Below are 18,785 nucleotides of genomic sequence, written 5' to 3'. Positions count from 1 at the left end.
ATTAACCTAGATTGGGGACCTTAGAAGTAGATCCAAAATAGGTCCCAAGATGGGACAAACTAGATCCTTGATTGGTCAATTGGGGACACATTGCATCCATGATTGAGAAGGGATGCATTATGTCCCTACCAACCAGGTCTTGAAACCTATAGGAATCCCTCAAGGTTCCAAAATATGTCCAGGTCTTTGGAAATCATGTACATTTTTTTAGAAAAGTTTATTTTAGTACAAAAAATAGATTCCAAGCAATTAGAGGAAGGAAAGAGAGGACCCATATGAATAGATCCTACCTCAATTTATGTGCCATAAAATAGGAATGCTAAGGAGGATTTATTAGGTCCTACCCTAATTAAACCTAGGAGGAGTTAAGAGAGAGGAGAAGAAGGAGAAGAATGTAAATAAATGGTGTCATCATGTTAAATGGGTGCTAAACCATCATTAAATTGAAGTGCTTCCAATTTAAGATGACACATTTAACCCCCACTTTAGTGAGAGTGTGGATCATCCCATACTCACTGTAAAGTAGAGAAGAGAAAGAAGAGAAGATTTTGATGAATCACAATGAGATAGAGCATCACTTAGTCAAAGGAAATGAGCCCCCAAGACTAAGGGTTCTAAATCCACATTCATGCACAAGGGTTCAAAAGCAAAGAAAAAAAATTGAAAAGACGAAGACACAAAAAGAGGTTAGTACTGAAAAAAACCCAAATAAACCAAAGAAAGAGAGCTTGGCTAAAGAAAAGTCTCTCCCACTAATATCATATTTGCAAAGCTATTGTAAGAGCATAAGTGATGACATAAGAAATGAAATAACAAAATCATTAATAACATAGCTTCAAGATCTATTTCTACTAGAATGAAGCAAAAGAGAGAAGGGGAAGAGAAGTGATTACCTCACCCAACACGGTGGCCACTCTACTATGAACCACACAAAGGGCTTCTTGTAAATGATGGTATTGAATAGTCTAACAAGGTGGTATTCCTCTAGTCACTCATCAAATTTGTATCCATAGATAAACAACCTTGCTATCACTATGGTATAGTTCTATAAAAATGTATTACCCGTGTGGGACTTAGTATATTGTGCTTGAATGTGTTAGCTATATATGAGATGTAGCAAACTCTTATGAATATCCATATATAAGATTAGCATATGTGTCGAGAATGTGTTACTCATATATGAGATTTAGAAAGTTTATATATGCATTATCCATATAGGAGATTTAACATATATTTGGATGTGTTATATATGAGATTTAGCATGTGATTCCATGTGTGCAAAAGAGATGAAGGAATAATGCATAGATTTGAGAATAACCTAGAAAGCATACCAAGCCCATAAGGCTAAATTACTCTAAGCCATGTTCAAAATTTGTATTTTCTACTCCATGATTACAAGAATAAACTATGTACAAGGAGGGCATCTATATTCCCCCTCTTTATCATGTCTATATAATAAAAATGTGAAGAAAGATAAAGAAGATATCTCCTTTACAAAATAAGGATATATCCTTAAAGAAATAATGTAGAATATATTCAAAGATAAGGGAATTAACCCTTACCATCTAAGAACACAATCAATTGTGAAAAGGATGTATCATTTATGGAAAGAAGATCCTCAAAAAGGAAGAAATTTTAATGAAAAGACATCTATCTGACAGGAAATCTTGCTTAAGATGACATCTCTAAGACAAATACATGGGGAAGAAGAACAATAATGCACCTATTTAACCCCCCCCCCCCCATGTATTGGTGGAATAGGGATTGTTGGATTAAGGATGAAAAGCTTTAACCCATAAAAAGGAAAAGTGTATATAATGGACATATATTTTCTTGATAAAGAAGAGGTGATGAGATAGGACATACACCTCTTGCAAAAAGAGAATCCATAGTCAAGACACATTCGTTCATAAAGAAAGAAAAATGTCACATAATAAACAAGTTCCACTTAAGCCCAAGGAAAGTAGATACTTAGAAAAATAGATAAAGAATATATAGATCATGTTGTCCCCCAAGTATGAGGCAAGAAAGAAATTCTATGGTAGATTATATAAAAAAATCTTGTAGGGTACAAAGATGAGTTGTAGCTAGAAACTATAGCCATACACAAAGCACAAACATCCTCTATCCTACATAAAATTTCCTAGAATGGTGCAAGACCATAGAGAAAATTAGAGCAAGAAACATCATAGGATAATCAATTCCAAACAACATGAGATGCTAGAAAAGGTATTACATATGAAGTAGACTATAGATGATTATGAAATGAAAAACATTAAAATCTAAGGCAAGAAAATATATTTTCTAGGTAGAGACACATGATCCTACATTTAAAAAGGCATGACATACCATAGATAAGAATGTGCCATAGAATAACACCAATCTATAAAGAAATGAGAGAGAGAGAGAGACAGAGAGACAGAGGCGGGGGGGGAGGTGAATGGATACCATGTTGTGCATACTTAGTTATCAAAAAAGAAACAACAAAGGGATAATAGATCCTTTAGACAAGAGAGAAATAAAATCCAATATATGCCCTAAATGATAGATTCACTATAATAAGGACACACTTACAAGCATAAGATTGCACTTAGGATGATAATCCCTACATATGCAATAAATGCATAAAAGAAATAACATCACATTATAAGAGAATATGAATTCATGAAGTATATTGGATGCATTAAAGAAGGGAAGAAGGATGTATCATGTCTCCCTAAGTGGTTACAATTTATACTAAACATGTAATCTCAAGATAACATAATATTGCACTTGGGGCATTACTCCACAAGTAATCATAATAAATGAATGCAAGAAAATATGTCATCATATAAAAGGAAAACAAATCAGAAAAAAGGAAATAATGGATCCTATGATATAGATAGGAAGAGGAAATAGGGAAAATAAATGATGAATGCTTGAATACATGTGAATATGATTGATGGATGAAAAATGAGGGAAATGGATGGTTTATAAAGGGCTTAGAATAACTTTCTCCCAAGGGCTAACTAAGAATTTTACACCTTTGATTAAACTAGACTTAGGACCTAAGGATCAGACCAAAAATAGATCCCAAGCAGGGAAACACTGCATCCCTAATTGGTCCAATAGGTATATATTGCATCCCCAATTGAGAAGGGATGCACTATGTCCATGCTAATCATGTCCTAAAACTATTGGTAATCACTCAGGATCCCAAAACAAGTCCTGGTCTTTAGAAATTAGGTACAATTTTCAAGAAAAGTTGATTTCAATGCAGAAAATAGATTCTAAGTGATTAGAGGAAGGCAAGGGAGGACCCAAGTGGATAGATCATTCTTCAAGTTTTATGCCATAAAATAGGAACACTGAAGAGGATATAATAGATCCCACCCTAATTTTCACCTAGGAGGAGTAAAGAGAGAAGAGAAGAAAGGGGGGAGATACAAATAAATAATAACATGGCATTAAATGGGTGTTAAAACATCATTAAATTAAAGTACTTCCAATTTTAGATGGTACAGTTCTATTCATGTTCTCTTTTACTTTGTTTGTGGGTCATATATGACATTTCCTTTGTAGTATTTTGTAGATAAGAAAAGTCTTTCTATAGTTCTTGGTTGTCAAAGATCCTCCAAAAGCTCAAGAGTGTATATACAAGGTTCCTCATGATAAATTAGAGAATCATAGTAAAAGAAACCATTTTGAGGAAGACCAAGTTCCTGCTAAAGGAAAAAATTGCAACTAAGTAATTTTGAACATAAGGATGTTGATGCAATGTGTAGGTGTGAAAACTAAGACTCTAGACATTTCTCTATAGACTATCTCAAATTTAGGTTCGTAATACATTATTTTTACTTGAATTAGCACAAGGTAGAGCTTAATGTCTCAATTGTATCATTTGTTAGTAGAACTTATCCTAAGTGTGCACTACGATGGAATTCAAGCATATAACTTATTAACAAAATTCAACAAAGTCGTTATAACCAATTTCATTGATTGTTTTAATGTTCAATCCAAGTGTGTTTCTATATTAGTACTTTTCCAAATGGCTTTTTTATTAGAAAACTTTATTGTATTAGTACATATTTAGGTAATGATCGAGATGCAGCTTCATGTTTTCTCACACACTTTCCCTCAAGACCTAAATTCGGTGGTCATGTGACCATATTTATGCAATTTAATTCCATAATCAATTTTTTAGAAGATTGTATTACATTAAAGGAGATATTTTGATATACTATTAAAAATTATCTAAGATTGTGATATTGCTATCACGTTCAATTGTGGAGTTTTCACGTCTAGCTAGCTCATGTTTCATGAGTAGTAGCTCACAAGATTCCATCTCTCATGAGAATTAACGGAACACTTAGCACTCATTTCATCTAGGTGATACTAAAAAAGGTGAATCATTGGGCCTTCCCAAAAGGCCATTTATCCCAATATGACTCCAACTTAGGCACACTTTACCATTGAGTTTCCTCCAAGGTTAAACCTACTTAGCTTGCTACCTCATTTGCAAGATCTTCAAGTGTTGTGTATTATGAATCATTCATATAGAGCCTCTGTAGCTCATCATTTTATAAGTAGGAGATACTTCCACAACAAGTCAAATTGTAATATTCCTTTCAGGATTCGACTATGTAGTTTTGAATTCAAATGTATACACCCATGTCTCATGAGAAGTAGTTCTCAAGAACCCATATCTCATGATCTAATGAATGGAACACTTAGCACCCATTTATCTAGGTGATGCTCACAATGGTGAAACATTCAGCCTTCTCAAGAGATCAATTATTCTAGTGAAACTTCAACTTAAGCGCACTTAATTATGGTAATTCCTCCAAGATTAAACTCACTTAATTTCCTCCATCATTTGTAAAACCTTCAACAAGTGGTGTGTCTTACATCAACATCAACTTGATCCATTTATTCTAAAGCCTCTTTAACTCATCAATTGATAGTTACAAGATATTTGAAAGTGTTATTTGTTCCCTACATTCTCATGAGATGGATTCTTGTGAACCACAACTCATGAAACATGGGTTAATGAGTTTCGCTTAAAAACTACATAATTGAATCTTGGTAGAAATATCACCATTTGACTTGCTATGGAAAAATATCTCCTACTTATCAATTCTCTAGGGTTGTTGTTATATACATATTTTAGTTATGATCTAAGTTTCTTTAAATTGATGCATCGTTATATATGAAATTCAATATAACATGCATGTTTGAATATGTGTTGCAAAAAGATATAATGATAAATGTGAAATGTAAGATCTGTTTTCCATGCTAAAAAGATTATGTTTAATAATCAATTATATTATTTACATGTATAATATACAACTTGACACAACTCACTATTATTGCATCTTTGTTTAAATGTGGAGAATTTGAAAATTGTTCTTTTTCTTTAGACCTTGGTACCATTATTATACCACTACCTTTAAGTTTGTTTAACTATTAGTGTATTTGAGTAAATTTTCTTAATGAGTACATGATCATGGTAAGATTAGATGATATTTTTCATGTGATTTTTAGCATTCTTCTTGTGATTTTTGGTGTCCTTGACTCTTCTTCTATACACACAAGTTGGAGGCACTAAAGGAAAAGTGAAGTAGATGTGAGTAACTTGATCTTCATATGTAAAATTGACCTACAATGCTAGCAAATGAAATGACAAGGCCTTCAAGTTCTATACCTAAGAAATCAACCTGATCTTTTAAACATTATTTAAAAGCTTGACAATTAGATAGATGAACAAGTTCACATGGTTCACATTAGGTTCACTAAATGTGTGCTTAACGCCATTTAGTATGATTAGATTGATTGAAACTAACCCTTCTATTATATTGTTAAGTAATATCTAGACATTTTATATCATATTTAATATCATTAAAATTTGATTATAAATAAATTACTTCTAGTTAAAAATAGAATAATCAAATATTTTAAATTTAAATTTATAAATCTAGCTACTAGAAATAATCAACAAAATTAAAGAGAAAAAGAACCATTTATTATTGTTATTATTTTTTGTTTTTATTATGTACATATTTTAGGGAAAATGGCCGGGATTCGCAAACTCTTCATCATCGCATATCACTGCATAACCTGGTCATTACGCAGCATCCCCATCCTACAAAGTATCATTCGCATTATTAAGGAGACTCTTCTTGTTCAACCAAGTGCCACCATGTCAATTTCAATCTGTTATTTTGTATGCAGTCCAAATCCAATCCAGGCAATGAAAGTATTAGCCTCAGCTCAAATCCATGCCGCCCAGATCGGCAAATCCAAATTGCTCAGGCAATTGAATTCGTTTTTCATCACTCCTTAATTCTGTTGTTAAATTGCCCACCATACCATTCAAATCACAGACCCAAAGCCTTTGTATTGTATATGGCAGGGGAGAGAAGTGGGTATTAATGGGAGACCCTACCCATAACTAACTTTTCTGTTACGTCACCGTTTCAGGCCGCCCAATTGCTCGCGTTGCTCTGTTTTAAATTATTGGGTTTGCAGGCCATGAGGGGAGGCACTCTGGTAGGGATTTTATTCCGGAGAAAAGTGCCCGATTCTCAGTTGGGCATTTGCCCCAGCTGATTTCTTGTGAAATTATGTCTAGGAATATGCCTGCAAACAACCCCAAAATTGCACAAAATGAAACCAAGAAAATGGATAAATACGCTAGTCTAAAGGAAGATTATCTGGAGCTTCAACGGGTATGTTTTCGTGGGTGTGAATCTACAATGCAACTGTGTATCATTTAAATTGTTTAAATCCCTGTTTTCCCGATTATTTTAAGTTCAGTTTCATGAATTTAGTTTTGATTGTGCGTATTGCTGAATTGTTATCTCAGTCAGACAACTTAGGTTTTTAAGGTATTACATTCAGAGAAAAATTTGGCAATTAGGAAGCAGCAGGGTATTGGGAGCACTTAATTGGTTTGATTACTTAGCATCCTCCTCTTCTTGCAGGTTTGGATGCAAACCCTTGGGTTGACGACTTAGCGTCGTCCTCCTTGCAAATTTGGATGCAAACCCTTGTGTTGACGATTTAGCATTCTTTTTCTCTACTTCCAGGTTTGGTATACAAATCTTCGGATGGATTCTTAGCATACAAATTTGGGTTGCCAATTTGTGGGTACATGACTTCAGTATCTTTCTCTCCTTACAAATCCTTTAGTGAAATCTGTAGGTAGATAATTCATTATCTTCATCTCCTTACAAATCCTTGGGCGAAGTCGCATGTTTATGTGCAAATCCTTAGACCTTAGCATCTTCCCCTCCTTGTAAATTTCCAATGCAAGTCCTTGTGTTGATGTCTGGAATTCTCCTTTCCATGCAGGTTAGATGGGGGAAATTGGCATAACAAATTTCATTCTCCACCACAAATGTCATTCTTTCCTCCAATGGCGTGCCAAACTTATCTACCGATTGGGTCTTTGTGATGTTTTATCTCTCCACAAGGCGGCTTAAAAATTCAATTGATCAAAACTCCTGCCGCTGCTTATTTCATACTAGAAAATCTTAGCATACCCAAGATTGATTCCTAGACTTCTTCAGAACTCCTGGATTCATTTTCAAAATTCCTAGTGTTGTCTATTTCATGCCCAAAAATCCTAGCATAGCCAAGATTGAATTCTAGATTTCTGTAATCTTGAATTCATTTCGATTCATAAATTTCCTCTGAATTGATTTGCAAAAACTCTATTGGATGCCCACAAATCCCAACGTACCCAAGGTTGAATCCTACACTTCTTTGGAACTCCTGAATTCATTTTGATTCATAAACCTTTACTGGTTTCATTTTCAAAATTCACTATGGGAGTTGTGTGTTCCCTTGCTTTGCATTTAAATCTTTCTTGACATTGTTTTAAATCAGAAGGTGCAATAAAATTACAGTGGCATTTTTTTTTTTTTTGTGATTTCATTCCTTGATGCATATGCTTCTGAATCTAGAAATTTTATTTGGCTGATATGTGTTTTCATCAGGAAATCAAGGTGCTAAGGAAAAAGCTAGATGAAGGCAAAGGTCGCAGGAAGCAGCTGGGGGCCGAAGTAAGGTTTGTGGGGGTTTCATTTCCTTTGTAGAAGTTGCATCCGCTTGTTTCTATTATTTTCTCAAAAACAAACAAGAAAGAAAAAGAGTGGAACTAGATATTGTCCTTACATATGTCTTCATTAATGTTCTGTAAATGTCTACCAAATACTAATCAAATGCCACAATCATGTCCAGATTCTTGAAATCTAAAAAAAGAATGTTTGAATCCAAGAAATTATTGGAGTTGCCAGTTCCAGAAGCATCTACAAAAGATCACTTGAAAATGATGTGCGAAAACAGAAGCAACATGGCTTTAATTGGAGGCATGCCTATTCAAACTTCTCTGTCTGAAACAGTAAGACTCTTTGCTTCCCTTTAATTTATAATTTTGAATTGCTTCTTTCAATGAAAATCAGAAAAGAAGATTCTGCACTGAGCTGTAATGCTTAGATATTTACTTGATAGAATGGCTCTTTCACATAAGTAGAGATTTCTATTTTTAAGGTATGGGCTGTAGCTTAGATTTGTTATTATTATTATTATATGTTAAGTTTGAGTATATTAGAATTTAAGATCTCTCAAATAAAAGGCTCAGGTGATACCACCATTGTACTAGGTTTCTGTGCCACTTAACCTATTTTTCAATCACAAGCCAAGGTTTAATATGCTTCTTTGAAGTGTTATTACTGGAATCTGATGCCAAAATGTACAATTTTTGCAGACTGGTGGAGTAGAATCTTCAACTCTTGCACGGCTACAAACACCATCAGTCACAGCAATTGGCGACCCTGTTTCAAAGAAGAGACGACTTGAGAGCAATGATACACTTAATTCAGCTGAACGCAAAAAGAAAAAACATAAAGAAAAAGGCCAACAAAAGCCTGGTCCACCTACTGATGAAGGAAGCGATAACAGTTTTCGGAATAAAGAATGATGTAGTAGATTTTAATGAATCGCTCGACTCCTACCAAGATCTGTAAAACTTGTAACACAATTCAAAATCTTGCTCCCCTTGAATTTGTAAATCTTCTCTCTTTCTTGACGGGGTTGCTTTTTGGAAATTTTGCATTGGTAATCCTGTGCTAGCCAAATCAACGTTTTTTTCTTGCTGAACTTGGATGGTGATGGATTGAAGTGATTGAAAAACTGGTCGCCACAAATTGCATGGATAAATTTCCCTTCATGGAAATAATAAAAGTACTACATGTGAGTTGATCTAAGTGTGTCAATTAAATAATTCAATCAATTAGACTATGGTTTTATGGAGAGTTTCTTAAACGCTTTGAATGAGCAGTGTTGAGAATTTATAAGAGCAATTTAAAGAAGTGGTCGTATAGATTTATAGTAATGAAATAAAGGTAGACTTATGAAGGGCGTTTCACTATATATTATTATCGAAATAGAGATCTTCTGAGATTGAAAAACAAAATCATCTGGTTATGGCATTTATTAGAATCTTGTTTTTATTAACATGTTAGATATCTATAATTTTTTATATTTGATATTAATCAAAATATAATTCTAGTAAATTTTGTAGCATTAGTATTGCAAAAACAAATTAGAGGATTGCCAACTTCTTAATGCACATCTTAAATATTTTAGAAATTACATTTTCTAGGATCATGGCCAATCTTGAAACTTTTAGTCAATAAATTTTGGGAAGCTAATAAATATATGGTATTTATTGTAATAGCGGATGTAAAAGTAAAGTTGAATTTCTCTTTTCCGTAATAGTTAATGATAAACATTATAGATACATGACATAGCCAAAAAACTCTTCGAAATTGGTGAATGGAATTTTCAATCCCACCCTAAAGAAAATTGCCAAAGAATAACAAGTAAAAGGGAGAAACTCCTATATAATAGGACAAGATTTGAAATTAAAGCATATACATGTGCAACAATTTGTGTGGATTTGATTGCATTTAATATTTTTGCATGAATGAATTAAATAATTTGGGAGAGGTGGAAGATGAAAGTGTAGAAAAAATAAAAAGCATGTGACAATTGATGTGCTAGAAAGAATAAGCAAAATGTCAAATTAATTGATTATCATAGCTAAAGTTCATTAAATAAATCAAAATTATCAAATGATCGTAGAATTGATTTTAATTAATTATATAGTTAAATAAAATATTTAATCATAGTTTTAACCCATTCAAGAGGTGCACTTGCTAAAGTAAATCAATTAAATCATTTTTTAATTTCCTAAGTTCTCTCACTCACCACTCTCTTGCATTGCATCCACAGTATAGTCACATGGCATTCATAGCTTTCTTAATTTCCATTCTAGGACTATCACTAGGATTGCTTAAGATCTAAGAGCACTTTTAGCCTCTTAAGAAGAGATAAGATGATTTTGGGCTTGCAATTTGATAGTTTAAACTTGTTTTCTATCTATTTTCATCAAAGTGTTGAGTTTCATGTAATTAATCTTCTATAAATATACATCAAAGTGCATACAAAATGGTGTTGATTGTGGAGTTCATGCCTCAAACTAACAAAATTTGAATTTTTTTTGTCAATTTGGAGTGTTTTGGTGTAAATTTGACAATTTTGCAAGTATGAATGAGCATTTGCAGATTTTAATAGTGTTTAGAAAATCTTGTAATGCCTATCGGAAGTGTTTTAGTGCCTACCATATACTCAATTTGTTTGATTTCATACTATAAGTTATTGTAAGATCGTCACCTTACATTAACTTATGTAAATACAAGTGAGATTATTTGGAAGTCATCACTTCCTCATGATGTACACAGGGGTCAGGCCCATTAGAATCTCATAGTCATGAGGTATATGCGCGAATCATAGTCCTCTTGATTCCTACATTTCATTGATCACTGGCGAATCCATGGCAACATGCTTTACTCCCTCTGAATCAATATGATTGAGATCATCGAAGGTTGACTAAATCATATCCTCTATATGCTCCCTCTCTTTCAAGGTTGTCGAAAATGTCAGTCTCCCTCTTTTTCCTTCAAGTACATTCAAATGAAAAGATCAAGGTACATAACTCTTATAGTAAAAAATCACCTTTAATAATTACATATGAACATTAATATCTCTATGTATAAATAAAAATAAATTCACACAAAAATGAAATAAATTCATAAACTTACCTCTTATATCCTTCCAAGTGAACTTTACCTCTCTTCCTTCCAACATAAAATATTGAGGAATATAGAGCCTCTTATGATCCTTAGCATGTGTCTTGGTTGTTAACTACAACGCACCCATGAGTTTTATATATATATCTGAACTTGTCATGATATATACTCCCATGTCTCTAATAATGAGTGTCAAATGATGTATCGTAGAAACCCTTCAAATTTGTCTCCTTATTTTCCATGTGGTGGGCCACCCTTCCAAGTCTTCGATGATTTCCTTATAGAATATATGCACTTCGTAATACTTGATTAGTGACATATTTCTATTTGCTGCTTCTTCAACAATATCTACCATACTCGATGAACTAAAGATTTCAATATTATAAACTTCAGTAAGGACTCGAAGCTCGGATCAACTGTGGGATTTCAATCTACGTTGAACATTGAAAATCTGTTAGCACGAGCCCAATTCAAGATCTGAGCACCAAGCCACATTCTGTCTTCAACATCCATAGTGATAATAAATAAAAGATTGCTTGAGTCCCATTCACAAGATCCAACCTTTTTTCCATTATTTGTGGATTCCTTGGATACATGACACCCACATAGATAACAAGGTGTGATCACACAAGAAATGTCTTCATTAAATCACACGGGATCATGCATGTTCGATCGAGCTCCACTTACATTATTTTCTCCAAAGTAGACATTTGGTGATCTTATAAACCCGATCCAGTACCAAAAGAGAGGCGTATTTCTCATCTACCACATCAAACCATTCAATCTTTATCATTTTGAAAATTTAATTTCCGCTTAATTCTAATCCCATCGTACCTCGAAATAATCAAGATTTTCTTCGAGAGGAAAAATGAGCCTCTTAGTGCAATTGTCAATATGAAAATTTGAGCCAGAAATTTAAGAGAGCCACAATAATTGTGTGGACTACATTTAATAATATGTTGTCACTGATTTAAACTTTCGATCTCACCGTCTTGCATTATTTTTAGTCTTTACCACGAGTCTCTATCTATCAACTAAAACTACCCAGTTTAAAACTTCATGATGAAATCATGCTTAATGAGCATATGAAAATGATGTTGCCTCTTCTAATATCATGATTTATGAGCATCCTTACATTTTCTTTCCAAGAGATAATTAATAAAATCCATGTCCTGGCTTGCAACACTCCACCACCCACGATCGAATGTAACAGTTAGGGATGCAGTCTGTGCAAAAACCAAGGCTTTGCAAAGAAGTGTGATCAATATTTCAAATGTATTAGTGTGGTGTAGATTTTAACCTTTTATAACATTTTATTGTATCATCAGAATAGATTAGGAAGGAAGAGGCATTTATTTTAACGATGAATCTATTAACTCCGGCAAAGTATTCATGTTATATTTTGTTGAGTCTATTGCTAACTCCCTTTTTTTCTTTCCATGTGTTGATCTACCTTCCAGTTGTTAGGCTTTATAGAAAGAACCTTGTTGTGATGCCATGTTGAATTTTCATGGGTCTATTGCAAATGTGTTAAGCACTTTTTTAAGAATGTGTTTTCCAGATGCAACAAACACTTACAATTATATTGAGTATAAGTCATGAATAGACATGATGTCCCTTCATGGGACACGTCTATTCTTTAATAAGATAATTAATATAATAATATATTTAATCGTTTGTGTATATGTATATATAATATTAATTTATCTCATATATTTATATCCCAATTGTATCTCATATAATTACATATATTTTTATCTGACATAAGCTATCAAACATCAATAGTTGCAAATGTAATAGCACTGCCATAATGTTTGATATGTGTTATTGGCAACAATCACTTATTTATATGAGATTATATCAAGAAGAGACATGTCCCTCTATTCATTAAAATAGTAACAACATAATAATATATAATTATACAATTATATAATATCTCATATATATAGTTTATTATTTAATTAATTTATATTTTTATATGTACAATATTTTATACACACACACATATATGTATCTTCAATTTAGTCTCATTGTTTTATCCAACTGAAGCTACCAAATATCAACACTGCCTCTTAGCTAGGGAGGATAAACACAAGACATATATTACACCATTGTTAATATTAGGAATGACAAATCTTAAGGACATCTTTGATCAAAGGATCTCTACTATTTTAATATCACATTTGATATCGTGAGTATTGGTCTCCTAGAATATCAACATGTGATATTCACCAAGTACTCAAATAAGGTTTGATATCACATTGGATATCATGAGTATTAGTCTCCCAGAATATCGACATTCGGTATTCACCAAGTACTCAAAAAGTTTTGATATAACATGTGATACCATGAGTATTGGTCTCCCATAATATTGACATTCAATATTCACCAAGTACTCAAAAGGTTTTGATATCACATTTGATATCATGGGTATTGGTCTCCCAGAATACATGGTATTCACCAAGTACAATAAGGTTTGATATAACATCTAATATCATGAGTATTGGTCTTCTAGAATACATGGTACTTTTAAGGAAGCAAAAGTGCATAGAATTGCTTCCTACCCTAATCTTTGAGAAGACGATTATGCAAATTCAACTAACTATTGCAAATATCTCAAGAAGTGTATAATAACTTAATCAAAAAAAAAATGAACTCATAACACAATGATTACCGTGGGGAAACCCTTCCGAGAGAAAAACCCCACCCTCCAAAACCTACACAATGTATTCTCAAATTTTAAAAATTACAATACACTTACAATGCAAGTTCTTACAGGAGCGCATCACCACAACTCAAACTCGAACTCGGACTTAGAGAGACTCCTTTTAGCATCAGTCTTGCAAACTGAACTTGATGATTCAAACACCTCCCTGAGCCCTCCTTTTATAGTGATTTGCCACTTGGAAACCATTTGTGGTTTTACAAATCATGGGCCAAAACCATGGGCAAAACAACCATGCCACATGTTACCCACTTGTAATTTGTAATTTCGAGAATATCTTTTTTGTCCATAATTTTTTCCTCTAGTTTAGACCCCCATAAAAGTCATATAATGAGTTGTTTACACTCTAAAAATAGCCCTTCTACATTTTTCTAGAGACTAGACACTTTTTAACAACTCATGCACCTTTTTCCAACTCATAAACATGTGGAAAACTATCACAAACAAATTCTAGAGTTTTCCAAAAGAAGCTGGCAAGGTTGAGACACAATTCTCAACATTCTCCCACTTGTTGAACAGCTTACAAGAGTCAGGGGATCCATAGTTTCATGGACTTAATTTCTAGGGGCCAAGAGACCTATAGACTCCAAACACCATCTGAACTTCTTTGTGCTCACGGGCTTAGTTAGTGCATTGGCAACATTCACCAAAGTCTCTACCTTCTCCAGCTTCACTTTGTTGTCCTCGACCATATCTCTCACAAAATGATATTGTACATCAATGTGCTTGGTCCTGGCATGAAATGCCAGGTTCTTCACTAGGTAGATTGCACTCTGACTATAACTATAAATTGTCACTGTACCTTGTTTGAATTTTATATCTGAACGTGGTCTCTTTAGCTAGATAGCTTCCTTGTAGGCATGAGTAGCTGCCATATACTATGTCTCTGTAGTAGACAAAGCAACCACAGCTTATCGCTTTCTCATCCAATTGATTGCACCACCAAATAATGTAAACACATATGCACTAGTCGATCTTCTACTATCAACATCATCAGCCCAGTTTGAATCCACATAGCCTTGAATATCCAAGAAATTCTCATATGTGTTTCATGAAAACATATAGAGTACTTTGAGGTACCCCGCAAGTATCTGAAAACTCTTTTTACTGCATCCCAATGTTCTCTTTCTGGATTAGACATATAATGGGGAAGTACTCCCATTACTTGGGAAATGCCTGGTCTTGTACAGACCATAGCATACATCAAACTTTCAATAGCACTCTGATATGGTACTTGACTCATCTCTTCCATCTCCAATGGGGATGAAGGACATTGTAAGCTAAAAAACTTTGTTCCTATAGTAACAAGAACACTCAATGGTCTAGAATCTTGCATATTGAATCTTCTTAGACTATTACCAACATACTTACTCTAACCTAGCTAAACATTTATGTTTTGTCTATCTCTTATAATCTCCATTCCCAGAATGTACCTTGTTGCACCAAGATCTTTCATTTCAAACTTTTTTGAGAGCTGAGATTTTAATTCTGCAATCAAACCTTTGCCAATAAACAACATGTCGTCAACATATAAGGCAATAACTAGGAAATAATCACCATCAGGCTTGTAATATATATAGTGATCAGATTTGGATCACACAAATCCAAAACTCAATACATATCTATCAAACTTCGTGTACCACATCCTAGGACTTGTTTTTAGACCATACAAGGGGGTGAACCCACAATAATGGGTTCCACTTTAGTGGGACGAACAAAAATGAAAAAAATAAAAAATGAGAAATTGAGTTTACCATATGTTCGCGCGAACATATGTGATATATATGTTCACGCAAACATGATTTGCATGTTCGCGCGAACATGGTAAACGTGTTCGCGTGAACGCCATGTTCGCACGAACATGCAAAATCACAAAAATTTTAACCTTTTTTTTTTTTTTTCTTTTTTTTGCTCTTTTGACTGCCATAATTGTAGGAGAATGATCTCCTACTATAAAATTAAAAATGTCAAAATGTGCTTCTCGAAGCAAGCTTTCCAACGACTATAATTATATTACATAATTTAATCATTAAGACTTTCAAATATGAGTTTAACTCATTATAGGTTCATTACTGATTGAACATCAACCGACTTTGACACCTCGAGAAAATTAGTAAATTAGGTCAAAAAAATTTTTAAAAATATGGAGGCACTGGCTTATTAAGATACCTTTCTATTCAAAAAAAAAAATGGTTTATGATAAATTGACTTCAAATTATCTGTATCAAACGGAACGTATGTCTGAATTACGGTTCATGTCACTTCAAAACTTCATAAACTATACAATATTCAACAAAAATAAATCAAACCAAATGCAGACACTGGATATTGATGCTACAAATCCAACACAGAAAGAATTACTTCATTATCATTTCTAGAAAAAAAGTTATGTGTGTCAAACGGACTGTCACTTTTTAAAATATTGAATTTTATTATGTACCACTTTTTGGAGGAGATAAAAAAAATTGACATAAATAATTTTTCTTTTTAGATTAAAAAATATGGTTAAAAAGTAGGAACAAAGTACTCAAAATCACTAGTTTATGTCATCTTGAAATTATTTATAGTTTTGGAGATATAGTCACTTGAATGTGACGTTTGTTGCAAAAATATTGATTTCAGAGTCAAAATTGGTCAAAAAGTGGAACCCATTATTGTGGGATCACCCAAGGATTTCCTCAATTTAAAAACTAAATGACTTTTACCTTTCACCACAAAGTGCTCTAGTTGTGTCATATAAATTTCTTCCTCCAAGTCTCCATGAAGGAAAGTTCTCTTTACATCCATCTGCTCAACTTCTAGATCATAAGTTGCTGCAATAGAAAGTAAAAATTGAATGGATGTCATTTTTGCTATAGGAGAAAAAATTTCACCATAATCAATTCCTGCAACCTAGGAGTAACCTTTTACAACCAATCATGCTTTATACTTCTCAATGCTTCCATCTGAACTAGTCTTCCTTTTGAACACCCATTTACAACCAACAAATTTATGTCCTTTAGGAAATGGTACAAGGTCCCATGTGTCATTCCTCTTAAGAGTTGTCATCTCTTCTTCCATGATTGTCTTCTAGGACTCTAAATCATTCATACCAAGAGCCTCTTCTATAGATTTTAGTTCATCAATATTAGTATTCAAAGAAAATATACACCTCCAATCATTAGGAGAATATCCATAATTTTTTGGTGCTTTCCTTTGTCTACTAGACCTTCGAACAAGATTTGTTCCAGGTTCAGGTTTAGATTTATGATTAGGTTCTCGATCTTCCTCTTCAACAATTTGTCTTTCTAAAAGCATCGATTCAACTTTCTCAAGTGTAGCAGGAAATTGAATCACATCTTTGTTTTCTTTTATCTGTTATGGCTACACTATAATAGAAGGCTCAATTTCTCTAAAAATAACACTTCTAGAGTAAAATACCTTTTATGAAACAAGATCCCAAAGCTTGTATCCTTTCACACCGTAACTATATCCAATGAAGATACATTTGACAGCTTTGTTGTCCAATTTTGTTCACTTCTCCTTTGGCACATGAGCATATGCCTTACAACCAAAAACTCTCAGATGTCTAAGTAAGGCTTGTAGTCTAACCATGCTTCCATTGGTGTCTTATCAAAAAGAGTTGATGTAGGAGACATGTTTATCAGGTAATAGGCAATGGCTATAGCTTTGGCCCAAAACTTTTGTTCCAGTCCAGCTCTACTCAGCATACTCCTAGCCTTCTCCATTAAGGTGGTGTTCATTATTTCTATAACTCCATTCTACTATGGAGAATATGGAGTTGTCTTCTCTCTTTTAATACCACAATCTTTACAAAATGTATCAAAATCATTGGAGCAATATTCATTGCCATTATTAGTTCCCAAATGCTTTATCTTCTTTTCAGTCTATAACTCAACCATTGCTTTAAATTCTTTGAAACAATTGAAAACTTCAGCTTTACTTCTAAGAAAATAAACCCATGTTCTTCTACTGAAATCATCAATGAAAGAAACATAATAAACTAATCTACCACTAGAAGGAAAATCAACTGGACCAAATACATCTGAATGGATTAGATCCAAAATACATGAGGACTTATGAGAACTTGAGTAAAATTGAACGCGGTTTTGTTTATCATAGATACAATGCTCACAAAAATCAAAATCAAGATTGTAGTCATTCAACCCATCAACAAAGTTTTTATTTTTTAAGGTTTGTAGACCTTTCTCACCTCTGTGGCCGAGTCTCTGGTGTCATAACATAGTCTTCTTTACAAGTAACTTTGATTCAGTGGATAGAGCACCCTTGGGTACCCAAAAACCATGACCATCTGTTGAAAGAGAAACCCTCTCCTTCTCCAACAAAGTAGTCCTCTTCACAGTCTTATCAAAAGTGTTATTGCACTCAATTGTTCATGCATCAAGCTGGTATAATGTACCCAATCTACTTTCTCTTCCTATTACCATAGCACCTCTCACCATTTTCACAGCTACTTCAAAAAATTGTACATGCACACTCGCATCTATTAGTTTACTAATAGATAACAAATTCCTCGCTAGTCTCGGGATATGCAAGACACCATCAAATCTTCTAATTCTTCCATAAAAAATTTCACACAAATACTTCCACGACCAACAATATCAAGAACTGAGCTATCACCCAAATACACCTTACTACCATCAAACTTTTCATATTTACTAAACCAATTTCTATTAGTAGTCATGTGAAAAGATGCACCTGAGTCTATCAACCATGCATTGTCACCTGCATGAGTGGCCAAGGCTGTGATGAAAGCATCTCCATCTTCCTTCAGGACTTAGAATCATAATCTTGCTTCTTCTTCTTCTTTTTCTTTTCCTCTTTGCAGTCCTTTCGGAAGTATCCAAGTTTTCCACAATTCCAACAAATCACCTTGGACTTACCATGAGATTTTGATCTCCCCT

At 33.6% G+C, this 18,785-nt stretch overlaps 1 protein-coding gene across 1 annotated transcript; it reads left to right on the top strand.

Moving 5' to 3' along the window:
* Window positions 1–6,130: 6,130 nt before the first annotated feature.
* Window positions 6,131–9,306, top strand: LOC149566942 (uncharacterized). Its single transcript, XM_089820160.1, has 4 exons — window positions 6,131–6,707; window positions 7,980–8,050; window positions 8,224–8,383; window positions 8,750–9,306. Exons 1-4 carry the CDS (start codon window positions 6,603–6,605, stop codon window positions 8,960–8,962), a joined length of 549 nt encoding a protein of 182 aa, XP_089676286.1. The 5' UTR covers window positions 6,131–6,602; the 3' UTR covers window positions 8,963–9,306.
* Window positions 9,307–18,785: the final 9,479 nt, after the last annotated feature.

The sequence above is a fragment of the Cupressus sempervirens genome, chromosome 3, assembly GCF_028749045.1.
Source record: "Cupressus sempervirens isolate cs-2001-9-10 chromosome 3, ASM2874904v1, whole genome shotgun sequence".
NCBI lineage: Eukaryota > Viridiplantae > Streptophyta > Pinopsida > Cupressales > Cupressaceae > Cupressus > Cupressus sempervirens.
Note: the sequence above shows the minus strand (reverse complement) of the source record. Positions and strands in the feature narration are given on the sequence as shown.

Bases quoted from the DNA above. Each gene is read 5' to 3' on its own strand.
- LOC149566942 (XM_089820160.1), top strand. From the start codon at position 6,603: ATGTCTAGGAATATGCCTGCAAACAACCCCAAAATTGCACAAAATGAA. The intron at 6,708-7,979 runs GTATGTTTTCGT...TGTTTTCATCAG, and splicing joins ATTATCTGGAGCTTCAACGG to GAAATCAAGGTGCTAAGGAA. The intron at 8,051-8,223 runs GTTTGTGGGGGT...AATCATGTCCAG, and splicing joins CAGCTGGGGGCCGAAGTAAG to ATTCTTGAAATCTAAAAAAA.